The sequence below is a fragment of the Propithecus coquereli genome, unplaced genomic scaffold, assembly GCF_000956105.1.
Source record: "Propithecus coquereli isolate 6110/MARCELLA unplaced genomic scaffold, Pcoq_1.0 Scaffold26, whole genome shotgun sequence".
NCBI lineage: Eukaryota > Metazoa > Chordata > Mammalia > Primates > Indriidae > Propithecus > Propithecus coquereli.
This window is the reverse complement of record NW_012148174.1, coordinates 5463158-5486753: the sequence shown is the minus strand read 5'-3', so window position 1 is coordinate 5486753 and position 23596 is coordinate 5463158. Positions and strand designations below refer to the sequence as shown.

At 39.9% G+C, this 23596-nt stretch overlaps 1 protein-coding gene across 2 annotated transcripts; it reads right to left on the bottom strand.

The window, feature by feature from the left end:
• Window positions 1-222: 222 nt before the first annotated feature.
• DMP1 (dentin matrix acidic phosphoprotein 1) lies at window positions 223-6220 on the bottom strand. 2 transcript variants are annotated; one of them, XM_012647195.1, is made up of 5 exons: window positions 6163-6220; window positions 5695-5738; window positions 3501-3533; window positions 3274-3321; window positions 223-1569 (listed from the first exon to the last, which is right to left on the bottom strand). In XM_012647195.1, exons 1-5 carry the CDS (start codon window positions 6218-6220, stop codon window positions 223-225), a joined length of 1530 nt encoding a protein of 509 aa, XP_012502649.1. The 2 variants fall into 2 exon arrangements, with proteins under 2 accessions (XP_012502649.1, XP_012502651.1); XM_012647197.1 differs by lacking the exon at window positions 3274-3321.
• Between the last annotated feature and the right edge of the window lie 17376 nt (window positions 6221-23596).

Genomic DNA, 23596 nt, shown 5'->3' with positions numbered 1-23596 from the left:
TGCTTCCAGCCTCACTGAGTGTGTGCTGGTGTCGGTTCCCGTTATTTAAGCCTCTACGAAATGATGACACCCTAGAAACAAGTATATGGTGTAGCAATTCCTTTGAGAAAGACATGGCCTCTGGTTATCCTTCTGGTCAAAACATCAATAAATTATAAGTATCATGATGTCCCTACTTTCAAGCCCCCCTTACGTGAGAGCCACCTCCCGGAAAAGCTGATGCTAATAGCCGTCTTGGCAGTCGTTGTCATCTTGGTCCCCGATGGGCTTGTTGTGATAAGCGTCCACCGTTAACTTTCTGCTTTCTATCTCAGTGGTTTTTGACGGGCCGTCTTCCTCGCTGCTGGATTTGCTCTCAGTGGAGTCGCTGTCTTCCCTGGACCTGCTGCTGTCCTGAGAGTCACTGTCCTGCTCTTCCTCGCTCCGGCTGGCCGCCGACGCGCTGCGAGACCCGAGGCCCTCCTGGCTGGAACTGTTCTCGTCCCCCGTGGACTCGGGGCTCTCCTCGGAGGACGCGAGGCTCTCGCTGGACTCGCCGTCCTGCCCCTCTCTGGACTCGCTTTCCGAGCTGGACGGTGTGGTCGCGCCGCCCTCCTCGCTGGAGTCGCTGGAGTCACTGTCGCCCTGGTCCTCTGCGCGACTCACGGCGTCATCCGGGTTATCGCCCCTGGACTCGGTCGCGGCCTCTTCCTGGGACTCGCTGCTGCTGTTTTCCTCGGACGGCAAGTCGGCCTCTTCACTCGACTCACTGCTGGGCTCTGGCGCGTCGCCACTGTCCCCCTGGGTCTGGGCCTCCTCCCTGTCTTCTTGGGGTTCGTAATCGCCGTCCTCCCTGGAGTCTCTGAGGGCCACTTCTTTGGAGTCCGTGTGCTCCGTGGAGTCACTCTGGGCTTCTTCCGTCGCGTGGCCGCCATCGAGCGCACCTCCGCCGTCTTCCGCGGAAAGGCGGGACTTCCTGAACGCCGTCCTGCTGGGACGCTCCGCTGATTGGCTGGCCCCTGAGCGCTGAGCGCTTATTCGCTCGCTGTTCCTTCCGGATTCCGCCGATGCGACACCGGCGCTGCTCATTCTGGAGCTTCCTCGCTCACTCCTGCCGCTGGCGGGGTCATCGCTCCGCATGCCTGCGTCATCGAACTCGGAGCCGTCCCCGTGGCTGCTCTCCCCGTCACTGCCGCCTCCCACCCGGTGCTCCTCGCTCTCGCTGTCGCGAGTGGAGTCACCCCCCTCGCGCCTGCTGTCCCCCTCATCGTCGAGGTCCCTGCTCTCGCTGGTGGCATCTTGGGCACTGTCGTCCCCTTGTGGGGTGCCCTCTTCGCTGGATTGCGTGATGTCAGCAGAATCCTCATCACTTCCCAGCCTGGAGTTTCCTTCTTGTCTCTCTTCGGGCCCGGGGCCACTGTCGTCATCACCAAAGGTGTCATCTCCACTGTCATCTTCATCATCATCTTTATCATCTCCTTCTTTTCCTGCACTCCTAGAGAGGCCACCAGCCGGTCTGTGGACAGAATGACGATCATCAGAGCCCGGGCCCTCCTCTGACTCGGCGCTGTCACTGGGGTCTTCATTTGCCTGGAGTTTGGGGTGGACAGACATGGTCAGCACTCCAGGAACTGACAGAGAGGGAGTTACCCAGTGCCTGTCTAGGTTTTCTGCCGCCTTCTTCCTAAGTCCCTTCCTCTAACCCATGGTGAATTTTACTGCCCATGACATCTCTACGGGAGCTTACCCAGGAAGGACGAGGAGTTGCAACTCCAGTCGTTCCATTTTATATAGCCACATTTCATTCAATGCTGCAAAAATTTTCTTAAAAACTTTCTAGAAATCACATTTATAAAACTCTCAGAGAATTTTTTTGTGAACGAAACAGTTGGTTTATAATGCTGACTCATCAAGTTGTTTGGTTTAAAACAATTTTTAAAAACTATTGAGTGATCTTAAAATGACCCAAATATTTTTTTTTCCTCTGGGGGGAAAAATATATTAGGGCAGGAGGATGAAAACCTGTAGCTAAAGTGAAAATAAAATATTCCAGTAAGGTATACAAGGGCTGTCGGGAAAGTATCTAGCCATTGTTAATACAACGAGAATGGTTACATGGCTGGATACTTTCTGGACAGCCCTTGTATACGCCACACAAACCATGTTTATACATGGCAGAGAGTTGCCTGTAGACGGCTGAGCAAAAAGATGGCAGCCAGCGTGACCACCAAGGCAGCTTGGTGCTAAGTGGAAGGTCAGAGAGACGATCCCTGTAAGTAAAACAGCTATTTGCTCTGCACAGAGAAGGAAGGACATTACACTCTGGAAAAACCTGCTCTCTTTACCATACCCTATAACAGAGCATACTGGGGATTTTTACTGGAATGGTGGAGCTGAACGTGGTATAATCTACCACACCTCATTAAATACAGCTCACACCTTTCTCAAGCAGGGATTCTCAACCCTCACTCGAGAGCTTAGAAAACATGGAGGCAATAAATCCCAAAGTCCCCAGAAAAGAGCGTTTCCCCAATTCTATGCTTTTAAATTTCTAGAAGGTTCCTCTGATGAACCTTTAGTAGATACGGATAAACGGCCTAATAATAACTCATCTTCCAGATCTGGCTGAGTGTAGACTGCAATATGGGCCAAAGCTTCAGGGAGAAACCTGGTTCCTAGACTCTCTGGGCTCCCCCAGGATTGAGTTTGGTCAAAATGATAGGATAGCTCAGAAAGACATGACACTTAATCTTAGAAAAAGGAAAAAGAAAGCCAGTTTTTCAGGAAAGGAATATAAGCTAAGACTGCCTGTCTCACTCCCGGGGTCACAGAGGGGACTGTTTTCAAGACAGAGTCATTACTAAAGTTCCTTAGCGCCCTCCTATCCCCTCCTCCAGCAGGATTCTTGACAGAGAGAGCTCTCAGACAGTTCTTTGCCTGATCTGAACTGCCCAATTATAAAAGCAACATTTTAGATTGGTGAGTGAGCTATGACTTGCCTAACATAGCCAATGACTATTTGTGTGTTTGTGTGTGTATTTTTTTTAGCTAGGAGGGACATTTAAGGCCACAGTGCCTACAGTCTGGCTTCAGTGATAAAAACAACATGAATAGCATATCCACCTCTGAATTCTTCTCACTCATTTTCCCTTCCCATCTTATGGGACTATTTAGCTAGCATAACCAATGGTTAGAAAATATTATATTTAACACTGTTGCCAGGTAATTTAATCTAACATCATTTCCTCTGATTCCTAAGTAGCCTGAAACGTTAAGAAAGGTCTGTTTAATTACCTGTTCCTCTGAGCTAAGTTGACTTCCTTCTGATGACTCGCTGCTCTCCTGAAAGGGGGAAAAAATGTTTATTTTTCTTTTACTAATTCCTCAGGAAAGAAAATAAAAAATGTGATACTCATCAACTGCTTCTGGTTTGGATTTACTGCTTTCAAAATGGTAAAAGGTGATGGAAAGATTGTTCATTACTTCATGAGATGAATATGACAAAAATAAATGATAGTTACCAAGGCTGGTGTTGACGCCTGAGCCAGATGACCCTGCGACAGAGGAAGGAAACCAAGTTACTCCTTCAGAGATGGATCCTGACATTGCTAATATATAAAATAATTTTAGGAGATTTTTTTTTTGGTCTCTCGGTATATATGTTACATTTACATAAGTAAATATGAGATTTTATGGTGAAATGGCTGAAACATGAAGGTAAAATAACTCATGCCCTGAAAAGACCTTGGGATATAAAAAAAATCTAAAAGATTTTTGTTTCTGATACTTCACTTACAGAAAAAAATGTGCTTTCTTTCAAGCTGGCTGTTCATACAACCTGGAGGAAATGTAACATAGGGAAAACATCATTGGAACCCAGAATCCAGATTTAAGTTTCAATTAACTCATTGATTTTGGTGTTAGCCCTGAAAATCAGCCATCCTGGTGTTAGCACTAAAAGCCATAGGTTCCAGGAAACCTGTAAATGCCAGGTAAAGTAGGATGACCGGTTACTCTATGTGAATGTGGGCAATTCACCTCACCTGTCTGATTGGTCAGCTTCTTATTCATTAATTAAGAAAATGAACCCTCACTGTGCTTATCTTGCAAGGTTACTATGAGGATAAAACCAGCTAATGCCTATGGAAGCATCCTAAGAACTATTCAATGTGATATAAACCAAAGAAATGGTCCATTTTGAGACTCTCTGCCTTATAAAATTGAATGGTTGAAAAAAGTGAATGGAGAAAGCCATTAAAACCTTTCTTTAGTCACATAAGAGCCCTGGTGTTAAAAACAAATGTTACATCTGCAATTTAACTAGCCCTATTTGTGATTTATTTTACTTTCTTTAGTCTCAATGCGCGGTAAGAATACCCGAGCAACTTCTGGGGCTCCCCCACCTCCACCCTGCATCTGCTCTTCCCCTCCCCTTGAGCAGGGTGAGGTCCCCCGTGGAACACCCAAGGGGAAAGTAGAGCAGGGAGGAGCTCCTTTCAGCAGTGTCAGGCTGGGGGTATTTCCGCAGAGCAAGGAGCTGTAATCACTTTGCGTCTCTGGCCTGTGACACTGCAGGCAGGCACAATGGCAGACTCTACGCCAGTCAGTTATCGTTTGGAATTAACAGGTGGAGGGAGAAAGACATTGTTATCTTTCTCATGCCAAGGCTAGACTTGAGAAAAAGGCATGTTTGTGAGTCTCTGGTTAAATGAGAGAAAGAGGACCTACAGCGGCTGCTTTTCAGTTAACCGGCCTCTGGATATCTGTGATGAAAGTTCGTAATAAATCCTGCAATGTCTATTCCAGCCTCCGGCAGGGGCAAAACCCCACCTCAGGTCTGTGACATTATCTGGCCACCACCAGAAGCACTGGGTCCCAGCCTATCATATGCCCAAACCAGCAGGGAACAAGGTAGCGAACAAAAGGCACTGACTTAGCATAAGATTTTAACCCTTACTTCTTCTAGTGTCAATCTTGAGAATTTACTGACCTCCTAGACCTGGCCCCTTCCTAAGAGGGATATAACATGCTGGTTAAGAATGTAGATTCTGGAGCCAGATTGGTATAAATTCAATGTCTGACTCTAACACCAAGTAGCCATATAACCTAGACAAACTTATGCTCTGAGCCTCAGTTTTGTCACCTGTAAAATGGGAGTAAGATGTAACTCCTGATTCATTAAGTTGTGACGAAAGTTAATACACGTAAAGCACTCAGAACTGTGCCCGGCAAAGATTATTGAGTTATTGAGAGTTAATGATTGGGTTATTGGGAGTCAACACTCAATAAACATTAGCTCTCATTCCAAAGACTCTACTTAGTATCTTCTCATTCTTCTTTCTTTTCTCACCTCCCAGGACTTGACCTCCTGTCCCCCCAGACATCTGTTAAAACAGATTTTGGGTCCTAATCTCTCCTGAACAATCTTGGTTCATTGTCATTTGTCCCTTTGTAATATTATGCACATCCATTATAAGAAGAAAGCTAAAAGAAAAATGCTTCCTCACCGAATTATACCATGTTGGAATGTAAGCATTATTTTCTTATATGAACCAGAGAGCGTGGCTTTTACTACCTATAGCTAAGTGTATCAATGTGCTCATTAAGTCATTAGCAGTTTCAACATTTGCAATGGAGTCGATTTGGTTATACTAATAATATATTAAAATTAAAATAATAATATATTAAAATTAAAATTGTCATATATCTACTCACCTTCCATTCTTTAGAACTTTCAGATTCATCATTTTGATACCTGGCTACCTAGAAAATTGAGTGCACATGGTCAGCCCAAATAGAAGTTTCTGAAGCAGCAGTTATTCACACTTTACAGAATTGGGAGCAGGGGTAGCCAAACTTTACCTTGCATCAGCATCGCCTAGAGCGCTTGTTTAAGACCCTATTGCTGGGCCCTGTCCCCAGAGTGTCTGGGGTAGGACCCAAGAATCTGCATTTCTAACAAAGCCTTAGTTAATGTAGGGCAGAAAAATGAGAATCATGGCTATATGAATGGCAACTGAACAGAATAAGAAATAACTTGGATGCTATTTGAAAGAAAACAGCTTTCTAAGAAACTACTATTTTTATCTGGCTGGAACAGAGACACTTTGGCTCATAGCCAGTTAAAAAATGTGGAGTTTTGTGTATAAAAGGGTTTCTGTTCATCCATCCCTACCCTGGTACTTACAGGGAGAGCGCAGGATACACCCCAAAGGAACACAAGCAGGATGCTGGTCTTCATAGTTGGGTGTGATGTCTCCACCTGTAATAAAGGACATAAATGTTTCCCCCCATGTTAAAGAAATTAAGTAGCTTCAACTTTTTAACAGTTTCTTCCTATTAAAAAAAAAAAAAAACACCTCACCCAAACGTCCATCAACTGATGAATGGATAAATAAAATTTACTATATCTATAAAATGGAATTTTATTCAGCCATAAAAAGTAATGAAGTGCTAATACATGCTACAAAGTAGAGGAACCTTGAAAACATTATGCTAAGTGAAAGAAGCCAGACAAAAAGACCACATTCGTATGATTCCATTTATATGAAATGCCCAGAACAGGCAAATCTATAGAGACACACAGTAGATTAGTGGTTGCCCAGGGCTTTGGGGAGATGGGGGGCTGAGAGGTGATAACTAAGGGGTACAGGATTGCTTTTGGAGATGATAAAAATGTTCTCAAATTGATTGTGGTGAAAGTTGCACAACCGTGTGGATATATAAAAGCCATTGACCTATATACTTCAATTGGGTAAAGTATGTGGTATGTAAATTATATAACTCAATAAAGTGGTTTTAAAAAAAAAATCTTACTCCTAAGAAATAAATGGAAAACCTTTCAACAATGAGCTCTATAAACACATAAAATATGATAAATGGAGGAAAAAGTAAAGAAAGGGGAATAGAGAAATTTCTGGCCATTTGCTTTTATAATAATTGGATGGCTTGGTATGTCAGAGCAACCTAGCAAATTTGTTCCCCTAAAAAGCTACATTTATTGACACCATTGATAGGTGGTGGGCATTTATCTTCATACACGCACACACACACACACAATGGCTTCTAAGTCACATTTATAACTATAGAATAATATCTACACAAAATACATTGTTTTGCATTTTTTTCTTTATCTGCAAGAGATGCAATATGGCAGGCTTCATATTAGAGCTCCAGAAAGCTCTTAATGTCTACTGTGACACATTTAATCATACATTATGCATGATTATGCTAAATTCTTTTAGCTATCATTCACAGTGCCGAAGGATTTAGGGAAGATTAGAGGTTTGGGATACGCTTGTGAATCATGTTAAGAGAAACGTGCCAAATCAAACTATTTTTCCGGAGGGTAGCTTCGTTTCACACTTCAAGAACTGGTGATTAGGAAAACAATTTGTTCTCCATCTAAAAATAGATATGCTAGATGCTAATGTAAAAAGTTACTGAAATGATTTAAAGGAAAACGATTTACTGTGAGCTACTAAGCCCTGGTAGCTGCCCTAACACACTTGTCCAATGGACTTCCATACTTTTGCAAAAAATCCTGCAAGTTTATTAAAGACTTCACTTTTGTTGATTTGCTTCTTTAAATGTTAAATATATACTATACTATCTCAGGGGCTAAGAAAATAATACCCCAAAATGAAGGCTTCAGAAGGAAGCCTTCTCTCTGATCTTCTCCTGCCTTCCTGTCTACGGCCCCTCTTTCTCCTCCAGCGTTACCTGTAGAAACTAGAACGACTCTTCTCCAAGGTGGGACATAAAACCAGAGCACCTTTTCTTCAAAGCCAGCCATAAAACCTAAAAATAGTACCCAATCTTCTCCCCGTCCCCACGCCAGCCTCCTATGTAAAAACTAGCCACAAAGAAATTATCTGATCTACCTTGTTTGATGGTAGGTCATATAACACCAGTTCCAGAGAGGTCCTACCCTATACTCAGAAGGAAGGAATGAGTCTCAGAGAGGACAAGAAGAATCTAGACAGACAGGCCTTGCTGGGTTTCCCAACTCAGTCTAGTAACATTAGATCACACCCTTTTTGTCCAATCATATTTCTACATTGCCGTCCATACTTTGTTGAACCTAAGCACAAAAATGGGCAGTTTCTTCCGTCTCTTTGGGTCTTCATTCCAAAGGCTCCTGTGTCATGTAAAACTATGATCAAATAAATTTACATGCCTTTTCTCCTATGAACCTGCCTTTGTCAGTTGATTTTCAGTGAACTTTTGGAGGGCGAAAGGAAGTTTTCCCGTGGCCCCTACACTAGTGACAAGAGATATAAACCAAAGATTCTCAATCATGGCTGTGTACTAGTATCGCCTGGAAAGATCTTTAGAACTATCAATGCACAAATGGGTAATAAATCCATTCATGGGTTGGGCACAGGAATAGGTTTGTTTTTAAGGTGCCCCAAGTGATTTCTAGACCAAGGATCTACAAATTTTTTGTGTTTTTAGAGACAGGGTCTCTCTGGGTCACCCAGGCAGACAGAGTGCCTGGTGCAATCATAGTACACTATAACTCGAACCCCTGGGCTCTAGCGATCCTCCTGCCGCAGCCGCCCAAGTAGCTGGGCTACAGGCCCGCACCACCATGCCCAGCTAATTTTTCTAGTTTTGTAGAGATAGTGTCTCGCTATGTTGCCCAGGCTGGTCTTGAACTCCTGCTCTCAAGTGATCCTCCCTTCCTGGCCTCCCAAAGTGCTGGGATTGCAGGCATGAGCCACCACGCCCAGCCTAAGAAATGAGAATGTGTTGCTCAGTAATGTCTGAAACATTGGGCTAAAGAAGTCATCTAATCTTATTTTTTTAATTTATTCAAGAAAATAATAGAAATCCTAAAGAAGGATTACTTTTACATAACTCAAATGGTCAAATGGAGCCTCTCATTTTATATTATGGGCATTATCCTCCTCAGTATAGTTATTCTTAATTTGCATTATTTTCTTTATTCTAATTCGGCATAGAGCATATTCAGTCCTTATGTTCTGATATTATTTTAATTTTTTTTTAAATCCTTCACCTCATGTCAACAGAGAAAAATATATGAAAATGCCCAACTGTACCTAAAATAAACCTAATTCAACAGATGGTGCTTCTTTTTAGTTCCCACAATCAAAACATTTCTTTTTAAGTTTTAAGGTTCATTTCTATGGGAAGGCAAAATTTTCTCAAATAGGATAGTGTCCAAATAACTGCACTCTAATAGTTTCAGTTTCACAGGTCAAATGAAAATTGGGTAGTTCACCATTTTAATTTTTAAGGTGAAATTCGAATAAGGTGATAATCTCACGATTCTCTGAAAACTAGCAAATATTACAGCCTTAATAAAAGATGAATGACTATTGAGTTCTCCTATATTTTCTTTAGCTTCTCTATTATTAGAAAATGAGGGGATGTCACTGTGAATTTATTTTATACCAATGAATGTTGTATATATTGCCAAGGAAGTACATGCTTCCAGTGTTCAAGTTTCTTAGGGATGAATTATTACAAAACATAAAGAAGATACACTAAGTTGCTCAGCCTCCTAGAAATACAACTTATCACCCTGACCTAAAGCAATAATATCTCAAATGGAAGTCGGATAAACTAAAATAAAAGACACCCTAGCGTTCTAAGAGAGCTGATGTTTCCTCCCAAAGAATACAGTCCAACCTTAAGCATTAAACAAAGTCAGCTCTTAAACCCTATGTTGAGTTTTCGATTAGTATTTTTGGTAAGAATAGTTATAATATTTGAAGTGCATTTTCAAACAAGAGCTCTAATATTTTATAAATTTTTTTTAGCTACTATCCTCAATGGAGTAGGAGCAGGTATGTGGTAGCCCTGTTCTGAATAATAAAGCCTGAAAATTAAGAGTCCAGAACTCCATGTTCTTCATTGGATGGTTGATGCCATTTCTACAGTCTACACGCTGCCATTCTACAATGATAGCCTGTAACAATATAACAAGAGGAAATTTGCAACCTTGACTTGCGTTCGTTCCACGTGTCTGGAAGGCAGTGTATTAGACACTTGCAACCTTTCTGAATTGTTTTCCCAGAGTTGTAAAGATCCAAATGTTGAGGACCTGGAGAAGGAAATTTCAGTCCAGATTTCAAGTATAACCAAAACTTCTTTGGACTCTCAAGTAAGGAAACTTACTGGAATTTCCTCTAAGTTAAGATTCACTTGCAAAGTATCTATCTTCTTTTATGCAAACTGAAATGAAGGAAACGGGCCAAAAGAAGGAAATAAAGGTTTGAAAAATCATAGGCTCTCTTTTACTCTTAGAAAGCAATACCTCGTGTTAATTTGCTTATTTTTTGTCTTCGTATTATTATCCTCAAGAATACTAATGAACAAGATATTCATTCGTAATGACTATGTCAACAGTCAACAAATAGTCACTGAGAATATGCAATGTGCCTATAATAGGCTGGTCTTATAAAAGTAAAATTACCCAGGATCCAACTAACCAAAACTTGTTATTACTCTTTGAAAATAAAGTGGAACTTGGCAGGATATGAACCCTATCAGGAATTCAGAGAAATAAACAAATGAGAAAAAATTTCCTGTCCTTCCTATTGTTATTGTCTTGAAGTCACTTACCATCAGTCCAATATTATATGCCTTCAACCACAGTAAAAATAACTCTGAGGTGCCCCCATATTAAATATAGATTTGGAAGACCCCTAAGCATCTGAGAATATTGTTCCACATCACCACTTTGGGATAGGTAAGGGGACCAATGCCCTTCAGAAAATTGTTTGTTTGTTCACATGTTTTTAACCAACAAGCTTAAAGTCAGATAGTTGAGTCTCAGTTAAACTGAAAATTTGATTAACCAGCAGTTAGTGCTCTTGAAGAAGACAGGTTGCTTGAAGTATTTCTGTTACACATGGAATCTTCTAGATGTCATACAGAATGCATTACCTGACCACAGCGCCCACTCCTACTCTGTTGTGGAAGACAGACATTTCTGATATAGATGGAGAAGTGTAATAAATGCAGCAAATAAACTACAAATGGACAGGAGCATGTATGTGCGTGTGTATATAAGTGTGTGTGTGTGTATATATATGTCTTATATACTAGGAAATGTTTTAATAAGCAATTATATTCAACATTTATTGACTTCTGACTGTATGCAAGGCATCATGCTAACCTGAATACCCAGCTAAACAATACAAAAAGATATTATAATTATGACACCCATGGTTTATTTCAGTGGTCTTAGCATTTTCCAGCTACTTATTCAGTCCATAATGAATATTACTAGATGCTCTCTAGATAAGTGACATTAAATGGCTTTTAACTTTAAAAAAGAAAGTATCTCGAAAGTCCTTTCAGTCTAGTTTAGATTTTTTTCACAATGTCTTATAGGCTATAAACATCCCCATATCCACGAAACCTAATGGAAAAAGTTTCATTTGTTTTGCTAATTAAAGCTAAACTTCAAAATGACCTTCCATCTGTCTCCTGTTCCATAAACTTTCCCTTTCAGAAGTATCATGCAGAGATCTAATTAAAACACTCCCAAGAAAAACACCTGGCTCTATTGACTTAACCTGTCATTTTAATATCATTATTTGCTGCAGCATAAACAACAGGCACAAAAATGGGAATTTTTTTTTTTTTTTTTTTTTTACCAAAATTCAGCTCTCCCCATCTTTCTCTGCATGGCATAATGCCTCTCAACATGTATACGTATTTAATATTTTCCAAACAACACAGAAAAAGTCATTTAAAAAAAATTAAGTGATGAAAATGTCTTACCCTCATTAGTTTGCAAAGACTTTTTCCCAAAGAGTCTCAACAATCAGGTTGAAGTTCTGACAGTGAAACTCTATATCCAGTCTTGTGTTGATACTCTGAAGGCGTCTCCGGTGGTACAGGAATTTAAACTCTGCTGCAGCTCTTCACAGCCAATCAGCCTCAGGCGGGGGGTGACTGACATCACAAGGTGTCACCGGGACCCCGGTACACCCACACTTCCTCCAGCTGGCAGAGGCAGATTTTCCCTAAAAAGCTCTTGTGGTTCCCAAATGACTAGACTAGTTTCCATTAAATTGAAGATCTTCCTAAAGCTTTATTTTGGTTTCTAAATATATGTCATTCGCATCCATGCAGGCTTATGAACATTATAAACAATGACCATGTCTTCCACCCACTGACAGATCCCAGCAGACCCAAGGATGGGAAAGGGATGGGAGAGTCCGGGGTGGGGAGAAAGTTTCCTGTTAATGTACATTTCCGGGTTGTACATGAAGGAAGCTACTAAAATACTAGATTTTCTTAAATTGTTGGTTTTCTTTTTTTCCTCTTTTAACAACTTCTACTACTCATCTTTGTTTCCCTCCCTTTTCTCTATCCCCATATACACACAAAGGCCCCAAATTCCTACTAATCTAATGAGGTACCCACTTACAAAATTCTACAGTGATTGAAAATGTGAAAGCACCTCCCTTAATTAACTTTTGATTTTAAGCAAAAAGAATTAAAATCTGACACTTCATGATTCCCCCTAACTTCTTGCCACATTTTAATGACTCTTTGAAATCAGAATTAGATTAAGGGGAACACTAGTGGGGTAGCATCCAGAGAAACTCATCTTCAAGAGACTACGCCATCATTGAAAATGTAATGAAAAGGATAAAATAATATTTACCAAAACTCTTTTCAGGGTGTGCACGGAAAGTTGTTGTAGGAAACTGGAAGTGGGTTTGGGACCTCCCAGGGAGCTTGCTCAAGTAACAATAGAACAAGCACTGGACAGGTATTTAAAGAATATAAGCTACCGGATTCCAATTTCCTTAATAGTAGGGATGTTTGCTTTGTATATTGGTGTATAACCAGAGCCCTAATACCTAGAACAGCTCTTGGGTCATAATAAACACTCAATACTTTTTGAATGACTGAACGGATTGGTTTGGAAATGAGCCAAATTATTAGCTCCATTACAGTGCCTCCATGACTCACTCTGACTTTTTTTGAAGTGTTTTAATTTTAGCTGATGCTCCTAACAACCTGGTTCTAGAGAATTGGGGTGCCCAAATTTATCCAGGAAACTAATTTCAAACATATGGATTGTTCTTTGTGAACTACAACATGGGGTAGAGGGTAGAAAATGAGGAGAGAAGAGCCTATTTTCATTTAGGGCGATTAGAAGGCCACTTGGGTAAGTTATAAATTCCCCGTGTTCTGTTCTTGTTCTGAATTACATTCCCTGGTGGTTTCATAGGTTTTGACTGAGGTCTATCCTAGAAGAACCTTATAATCTTATGTCAGAGTGGATTTGGGGAAGATTTTGGCATATAGCATTACAGGACGTTGTTTTAGACTCTCTCCCAATCCTCATACAAACAGAGGAGCAATTAGATAAGAAAATTTAAAACCACAGGCAACATTTACAACAAAACTAGGTGTTTTGTTATCTAATTGTTGTATTAAAAATCACCCCAGTACTTTGTGTCTTAAAACAACTACCATTTTATTGTCTCTCACAGCCACAGTTAACTGTGGACTCAGTTGGAGCAGAACATTCAAGATGGCCCTCTCATGTGGCTACTGTCTGGGAGCTTAGCTGGAGCTGTTATTCTGAGCACTTCAGTTCTTTACATGACCTCTCCTTGTGGCTTGGTCTTCTCACAACATGGTGGCTGGAGCCCAAGAGCTGCCCAGAATGTCACTTTTCTTACATTCTATTGGTCAAATCCATCACAAGGTGATCCAAGATTCAGAAGGAGAAATAGTCTCCACCTTTTGATGAGAAGATCAGAATGCATGTATAGATAGCAGAGGAAATGTTGGGGCAATTTCTGGAGATTAGTTACCACACTGAATGATGAGTTATACCCACAAATTCCAAATAATGTGGCTGAGGACAAACCACCATCTGCCACAAGACCTAGAACGTCTATGTAGGAGTCAGTAGAAAAGCAACAAGATATCTGATGGACATGAGAACAGGAGAACTACAACACAGTCAGCAATTGTTGCCAGTGGGTGCTAATGGCACATAACAACATCTGAAGGATCTGGAGTGCTCTAGACCGTACAAATTCTCAAAATGAAGCCACCGCAGCTGCCTCACAGGACAGATCCATATAGAGGAGAAACTTCTCGGAGTAGGAAAAAACTTGCACAGGATATAGACAGTAGACAAGGTACAGATAAATGTGGGAGAGAGGAATGGATCCAGGAAATCTTAGAAAGAAAGCTACTATATTTTTTAACACAACATGAAAACAACAGAAGAGGAAGTTGTGTAAATTTAGAAAGCTACCCCGAACCATTCCACCTTTTAAAAGTACAGGAAAACCAATTTTATGTAAAACAAACAGCAAAAAACGATGAAGGTTAAATTCCACAGGAGCAAAATAAAAACCCAATAGACAATGAAAGCATGCTGAAAAGACATAATTAAGAATAAATTAAAACCATAATTTTTTATTTTAAAAATGGCAAAAGACATTAAGCAAATGACATAATAAAGAGGAAAAGTAGAATAACTCAGAAATAAAATATTAGACATCAGAAAAAAACTTGAAATAAAAGAAAAAATTATTTAGAAATGAAGACTAATCTAAAAGGAACACAAGAGGGAGTACATATAACAGATAATTCTTTAAGAGAAATAGAAGGCAAAGAAGAGGAAAATGTTTTAAATTTAAAAGAAACAAAGAAAGAGAGAAAAAGTTTTTGGGAGAAAGTGACGTATTGAAGCTGGGCAAAGAAGATCCAAATTACAGACAATAGGAGCTCTGAAGAAGATAACTAAAGTAAGGGACAGAGGAAATACTAAAAAGCAAATAATAACAAACCCATAACTCCAGGCAGTTTCCCTAAATAACAACAACAACAACAACAAAAGATTTAAAACTTGTATTTAAAAAGCATATCTTGTCCCTGAGAATATTGGCCCCAAATGACCAACACCAAGACATAGTCTAATAAAATTACTGGACTTTAAAGATAAAGAAAAAAGTCTCTTGGGCTTCTAGGCAAAAGCAGCAAATGATTCATAAAAGAAAGAAAATTGGATTATTGTGAGCCATTTTTTTTTTTTTCTGAGACAGAGTCTCGCTCTGTTGCCCAGAGTAGAGTGCCGTGGTGTCAGCCTAGCTCACAGCAACCTCAAACTCCTGGGCTCGAGCAATCCTACTGCCTCAGCCTCCCAAGTAGCTGGGACTACAGGCATGCACCACCATGCCCGGCTAATTTTTTCTATATAGATTTTAAGTTGTCCAAATAATTTCTTTCTATTTTTAGTAGAGATGGGGTCTCACTCCTGCTCAGGCTGGTCTCGAACTGGGGACCTTGAGCAATCCACCGGCCTCGGCCTCCCAGAGTGCTGGGATTACAGGCGTGAGCCACCGCACCCGGCCTATCATGAGACTTTTTAACAGCAATGCTTTGTGTCATAAAAAATGGAATAATACATTTAAGACAGTCAAGATAAGAAAATGTGAACGAAGGATTTTATCGTCAGCAAAGCTGACTTTCGAGTGCAAAGGGCAAATACTAACTGTTATCGACATTCAAGAACTCAAGGAATATTGTTTTCTCAGACCCTCACTGGGGAATCTACTAGAGAATGAGCCTCAGTTAACCAAAATAACTAGAGAGATGTTGTCATAAGAACAGGTGGTAAGCATTGAACCTATAGTTACTTGTAGAAATAAAATTAAATGAGGCTAAAAGGGAGAGAGTATAATATGTAAGGATTATATATTTAGTATATATATAGTGCAACTTTTTAAAAAGATGGGGAGAATGGAGAGCACATATGCAAAAATAATTTCAATTGTTTTCAATAATTATACTAGTGATGGCAATGGTATTGTCACTCTGAGAATGTTCTGTGTGCAATCTGGGATAAAGTAAATCAGTAATTTTGAATTATTCTATTTTTTTCAACCAATATGTCCTTGAGAATCAGGATTCTTAGTGTGAAAGGAGATAAAATTTTATACAGAAGAGGGTAAATAAGAAACTCTTATAATAATTTAAATGGAATAAAAATTAGAATTTATTCAGAAATTATTATAAACACATACAGCTACTCAGCAATTTATTCTGGGGCCTTCCTCAGGTTAGGAACTGTTCCAGGCACTAGTAATAGACACAGCCTCTCTACTTTGGATTCACATTCTACCAGTAGAAAAACACATGCAAAGTATTAGTATGACATAGCTTCATATCTTAAAAAATTAGTAAGATATGAAAGACAATGTAATTCCTTAATCCATGCATATGCATTTAGTAAGACCTGTGGCACCATATTATTTGCATGGCTTTAAAACACACAGCCATGCTTGCTTCGGCAGCACATATACTAAAATCGCAACAACTGGAAGATTAGCATGGCCTCATGCAAGGATGACACTCAAATTAGTGAAGCGTTCCATATTTTTAATGGTGAACTAATACTTTTTATAACAACCTGGATGGAACTAGAGACCATTCTTCTAAGCGAAGTGTCACAAGAATGGAAAAACAAATGCCACAGGTACTCACTATTAAATTAGAACTAATTGATCAACACCCATGTGCAAATATGGTAGTAAAACTCAACAGAAAGCAAGTAGGTGGGAGGGCGGAGGAGGGGACGGGTAAATTTACACCTAACGGGTACAATGCATGCTACCTTGGTGATGGGCTTTCTTATAATTTTGACTCAAACTGCACAAAAGCAAAACATGTAATCAAAAGTTTTGTACTCCTGTAACAGTCTAAGAAAAAAAAACCAGTGTAATAGAGCTTTCTAAGATGCATATGTATCTAAAGACTTATAACAAAAAATCAGAGTTCAGCTGCCTATGGGATATGGAGAAGAGCAGAAGGGGTGTGTGGGTCAAAGGTAAAAGGAAAAAAATTCAGCATGTCGTAAGCTGAAGATAGTCAATAACTCAATTATCTGCTACCTGAGGCAAAATGGTGGTGGATAATGTGTGAAGGAAGAAGAAAGGAAAATCCTAGAAGTATTACATATCAATTCCACTCACATTCCACTGATGATAATTGCAGCATGGGCATTTCTGAGTGCAAGGGGAGGGGTGTCGTCCTGAGCTGGGCAGGGTGCCTCCCAGAGACAACTCTCCACATCGTAGAATAAAGAGCACACGTGTTTGGTGGAAAGCCAAATTTTCTGCTTGGCTGCTAAAAGCTGCTGAGCTTAAGGGCATGTTCAAAGATTTATAGCAGAAGGAATTTGCCAACCAGCAGATCCAGCTCAAATGAAGCGAAGTGATTTGCTATTATTGGTACCTTGCATGGATTTTCTCATCTAATGCTTATGTTAACCCTGTGGAATAGGTATTATCATTATCCAAAATTACAAATGGAGAAAGTGAAATGCCAACAGGTTACGTAACTTGCCCAATGTCACACAGTCAGCGACTGAAAGAGCCAGGGGTTCCAAAAATTATATTTTGGAAGTCTTCAGGTTCCCCAAGCTCCAGGGGACATATGAAAGTCCTTTAAGTAGCCTTCTTGAATGCTTTCTTACTTGGCTGCCCCTCTCACATCTTTAGGATTTTAGGGAACTATTGCACTGGCCCCCAGTGCCGTGTTCTCGGCCTTTGGAACCTCATTTAACATCCTGTTTATTTTCTATTTCCACCAATGGTCTCTAAACCTCCTTGGGGGGTACTGTGGTCCAACAGACACTTGTCAAGAGCCTGCCGTGTCAGGCACAGTGGTGGGCATGGTGATATAAGATGAATCAGTCATAGCTTGGGTCCTAGAGTTGCCAGTATTCTAGAGCAGCATGTCCAATAGAACTTTCTGGAATGATGAAGTGTTCTATCTTTGCATGGTCCAGTGTGGTAGCTGGTAGCCATTGGTAGCTATTCAGTCTTAACATGTGGCCAGTGAAACTGCAGAACTGGGTGTTTAATTTTATTTGATCTTCAATGATTTAAATAGCTACACATAGCTAATGGCTACCATATAGGGCAGCACGGATTCAGAGCGAGAGTTGGCAATGCTTCGATTGCTTGTGATAAGAGCAATGATACATGTGTGTACAGGAGGCCAGAAGAGCACACAGGTGAGGTATTTAGCTCAGCCTGGGTATAGAAAGAAGTAGAATCAGAGAAGCCTTCCAAAAGGAAATGATGATCAGACAGAATGCTAAATGCGCACAAATACAGAACCCAGCAATTTCATTCCTAGGTGTACACCTCTTGAGAAATGTACGCTTCCACACACCAGAAGACATGCGTGAAATATTCACAGCAGCATTGTTCATAATAGCCAAAAAATGGAAACAGCCAATGTTTCCATTCTACCAACGGTAGAATGGTTGGCTAAAGCATGGCTAAACAAATTGTCATATGTTTTATGTGACGCAAGGTGTACAACAATGAAATGAAAAAAACAAACTACCACAATCCACAGTGACATGCATGCATCTTAAAACTAAATGTCGAGTTAAAGAATACAAAATCGGAAGAATCCATATTGTATGATATCATTTATATAAAATTCAACGTTGGACAAACCCACACAATAGTATTTTAGAATGCATATTTAGGTAGCGAAAGTATAAAGAAAAGCAAGAAAGTGATACTCCAGGCTGAGAGTTGTCTCTGGGGAAGGGTTGTGGAGTGGCTTTCCGAGAGTCAGCAGCATTCTTTCTCGTAGCTTGGGTAGCAGCTACAAGAGCATTTGTTTTAAAAGTTTGTTAAAGTCATGTATTTGTTTTATGCCTTTGAGTATGCGTATTATGTTTTATAGTATTTAATATAAATATTCTGTATTTTAAAAATTAATATTGAATATAATCTTTAAGAACAGCTCTTCTGTGAACTTATGGTGTAATTTCACCATTTTTATGGTCATTACTTTTGGTTGATTTTTCTGATCTTAAGTAAAAAAAAATCCGTAATATTTTTTATATCAGAATGTTTTCAGTTTTTAAAAATGTTTATCTTTTCTCCATAAGGGTAGTTAGATTAATTCTTTGTTTTGAGGCTTGGGAGTAGATGAAAAAAAATTTTTTAATTTTCTTACTTGTAAGAAATTTGAAAATTTCAGCTGATTTTTGGGAGACTGTTTTTGAATTTCCAATGACACAACTTGATTATTTGGAAAAGGTTGATTTCAGTCTGCCACAAAAATTGATTCTTTTCCAATCTGGAGACCTCAAGATGTTCTGATCTTGGTGAAAATTGCTAGTAGAATAAAAATAGATAACACTGAGTACACTATGTCTCACGTCTTTCTTTGCCAACCTTAAATAATGCTTAGTCTAGATTACAGTATCAGTTCTCTAACTATTCCTACTTTGGACTTCCTTCCTACAACCCTTCGTGGTCAATGAAAGGATTCCAGAATAGTCCATCCTTAATTTGCAAAAGGAAAAAGATTGGCCTAGAAAAGAGTACCTTAATCTTGAACTAAAAGTTTCTGTCCATGGCAGACTAGTCCAATCATAACAAAGATGTGTGAAAACCTTCCATTAACACTGTCTAATAAGATAACAAAGTGATAGCATCAAAGAATTTCAAATTCTATGAAATACTAGGCAAATGATTGTTGGTTCTGGATATAAACAAACCTGATGGGGCATATTTTCTCCCAAATGCTTTATTCTTACTTTTATTCATGGCTTTTTTTTTTTCCTTTTTATTCAATTAGGATTTTTCATTTTTCTAATAAAACGTGTAATTTTGGCAAACCATATTATGCATATATTTCTTGAAATCTAATTTTTATATGTAGAAAAATATTTATCAGATGCACCATCAACATGTCAGAGGATAATAAGAAAAGTGATAATGAAACGGATCTTTTCTTGCCTGGCAGTTACATCAGCTGTACGTTCTGCCACGCTGGGGTGTCTGTATTTGATGAGCAGAAGCAGAATGATCATTGACACCTTTGACAACAGTAATTATTATGTAGACAGGTAAACATTTCACTTAGGTATGCGTTAAACTTCATGTCATATTATCTCGTCCTCAGTCCTTGGTTTGACCTATGTGTTTAAGAATTCACATGAACCAAATTAGAGTTGTCCTTCTTAAACACAGATGTTAAAATTGCAAATCTTCTCAAATCTTTTTTCTATTCCCAGTAATTGTAGGCCAAAAAAGGACTCCTTCTTTCTTAACAATAGAACATTCATATACCTACAAAGTTCTTTTTCTGCATCCATAAAATTACATACATAAATATCAATTATAATCTATGTGCTCATTTTAATATATTTTCTTTTTTTTTTTTTGAGACAGAGTCTCGCTTTGTTGCCCTGGCCAGAGTGAGTGCCATAGCGTCAGCCTAGCTCACAGCAACCTCAAACTCCTGGGCTCAAGCAATCCTACTGCCTCAGCCTCCTGAGTAGCTGGGACTACAGGCATGTGCCACCATGCCCGGCTAATTTTTTCTATATATTTTTAGTTGTCCGATTAATTTCTTTCTATTTTTGGTAGAGACGGGGTCTCGCTCTTGCTCAGAGCTGGTCTCGAACTCCTGAGCTCAAATGATCCACCCGCCTCGGCCTCCCAGAGTGCTAGGATTACAGGCGTGAGCCACCGCGCCCGGCCTCATTTTAATATATTTTCTAATCCTATTTCCAAAAATCTAAGCTAATGCTACTTCTCCCTGATGTTTTTAACTTTTTAAAACTTTGCATTTTGTTCTTCTATTCATTGACCTCTTTCTCTCTTCTTTCTCTAGGTGCCTGTTAATATAATCAGGGTCAAATAGACTCCTGGTAGGCACTTTGTAAAAAGATAATATTTCATTCCTTGCATAATTTAAAAGAATTGATGGGCTTGTCCAAGATCATATTTATTATTATTTCAGATCAAACTATTTGAAATTACTGTTTGTTAGCTTAAATTTTTTAAGAATATCATTGTAATGAAGCAACCAGGATTGACCTATCTTATTTCCTTCTCTTCTCCCTATCTCATCTTGTTTTACGTGATTTCTCTGTGAATCTTACGCTCCAGGCATTCTGGTCCAGTCATTCTATCTGTCAATACTATCTGCTTCTAATCAGTGGTTCGCCTTATTCAGAATGTCCTCCTTGTCACCTATCAATAACCTCATCTTTTAAAGCCCCGTCTTCAAATCCAATGGGCATAGTCTCCTTCCTGACAACACGTCAGCACTTGTGCCAATATTCTTCCCTCACATTTATTGATCAAATTCGTTTCCAGGCACTGTACTGGAATACAAAGAAGAATAAGAGACACTGTCTGCTTTTCAGGAATTTAAAATCTGATTAGAGACACAGACACATAAACTGATTATCATAATGTAATGTAGTGACACCAATACACAAATGCACAAGGTATTTTGGGTATTGAAGAAACACAGCTTATCCAACTGTTCCATGTATTTCTTGATTTTTGGAAAACCATCTGTCTTAGTTCCAGCTGCAACAGCAAAGTATTAGGTCATTAAATATGAAATGTCCAATTGTCAATCAAAAACTGAGTTTATTATATTTCAAACAAGAAGCAGTACAATGAATCAAAGTATGCGCCTCAACTATGGACACAGTCTTGCCATCTTAATAGAGAGCCAAAGTATTTCAAAATTAAGAATTGAAATTTAGAAACCCAGAGTCAGAGAGACTCCTGAGAAAGAGAACATCTACAAAGTTAATGCAAAACAACCTGAAATCCAGAAGACAACTCTTGAGTTCAGTTTAAAGATGGGAATTGTTGAGTCTCGGAACTTGACCGTTTATGGCAGGTTTCCAGGAGCAGAGCGAGATAGACAGAAAGGAGACAGAACACAGACTTCTCCCTCTACTAGAACAGGTGAGAAATGGGAGTGAAGAAGTTATGTGACTTTGCAGTGTTTAAACAAGGGAATCTGTGTGCAAGACACAGGGACTCAGACAAAGCGGCAACGTGTGCTCGGGGTACAGCAGCGAAAGAGAAATAGAAATGGTGGGAGGGGCGATGATCTGGAACGGGTGATATTTAAAGAACAGTCAGGCATCTGGGAGATCTGCCTAAATCTGGGGAAAGGGCTAGCAAGGTAAGCATAGTGTTGGCTTTAGCAGAAACGTATCTCTTAAGAAAGTAAAAATTAGTTCAGACTGAGAGCGTTAAAAATCTGCCCACCATTTATCAGACTAGAAGAATGGACACAGATAAAGCCCCCGCAGACTTAATAGGAAACAATATTTCTCTCAAAGACACTGAAGCTATAAAGTGTCAGGACAACTTCCTTCTCTGAATGACTCCTGCTTTATTAATCATTGAGAAACCTCATTCTCTAAAATTGAAGATTATCCGAGACTTTGCTGTTGGAGATTATATCGGCGAGGATGAAACATTCCATTCTTGCCTGGCGGGGCTAAGTCATTTTGACACAGAGCAGCAGTCTCGATTTACAACCCAGGTGCAGAGATTCAGGTGGAGGGTTTCTGGACACGACAGTCCACATTCATCTAAACTTTGCACTTTCCAAAGAAACAGAAGCCTGGGTTCGCGTCACGGTCCAAATCCTTACCCACAGTCCTGCTTTGCTTTCGACCTTTCAAACTCCGCTGCACTTAAACAGCCCCTGAATTCCACTCTTTCTCCCAATCCTGTAATAATTCTCTCTTTTCCCTTGCTGAGATGCCCCTGATCTGATGTGCTTTCTCCTTAATGGCATTGAATCAATAAACTCGACAGCGTGAGACAACAGGTTTGCTCCTGGTGTGCTCAGACCGACTGGGCTGGGAAAATTCAAATCGGTTTACTAGAACAAGGTGAGGAAGCTGGGCAGAAACCCAGTTAAAAGATTGTGTCACTCAAGGGGGATTGTAGCTTGGGGACAAGGTAAGAGTCCATTTATTGGAATCAGGATATTAGGACAAGACCAGAATTGAGTGTGTGCTTTGGTGCTACACGTAAGTGTTGGTCTCTCACGGTATCTCTTGTGTATCTCTTTCTCGCCTTCAGTTCAGATTGGCCTCAAGATATGAAGATAGAGTTAAGGTAGCAAAGAAAGATTCAGTGGTTTGACCTGGGGAAAGTAGCAAGGTGGCAGGAGCTGGGGACCAGCCGGTTGAGATTGAAATCCAGTAGCATGCGGAGAGCCAGTGATGTCAGCCTAAGCACAGCAGTCCCTGACCAGGGGTTTGTCTGGGTTCTCACAAGGGGTGACATCTGGGAATTCAATTCTGCAAAGAACAAAGAGTTTCCTCCCCACAGAGATTTCTTTGTCTCTTCGAAGGGAAAGAGGCTAGGGGGAAAAAGAAGGAAATAGAGCAAAGAAGGAAGGGGTAGGGCCAGTGGCAAAACTCAAAATAACGGGACTCTGTAAATTCAGTGCTCGGTGCTAGAGTTGATGCTATGCAAACCAATGGAAAACAGAATGAATCTAAGATACTGGTGATCTTATATCACTTTTCTGAGCTACAAGAGTGTCCCATAGGAGTTGACTTTTTTCTTTTTTTTTTTAGTATCTGAACCCAAGATCCCTGTTCGGAGGGTAGAGGTTGGGAACGGTGTTGCTGACTTATCTCATTCTCCAGAGGATTTGCTTCCAAGCAGCAGTGAATGGGTCACTGTGAGAACACAATGATCACAACGCTATTTTCATCTATGACTGCACTATTCTCTTCTGTTCCGGCTCCTTTTAGGGAGAGGAAAAATTGTTCCTGGTTATTTTG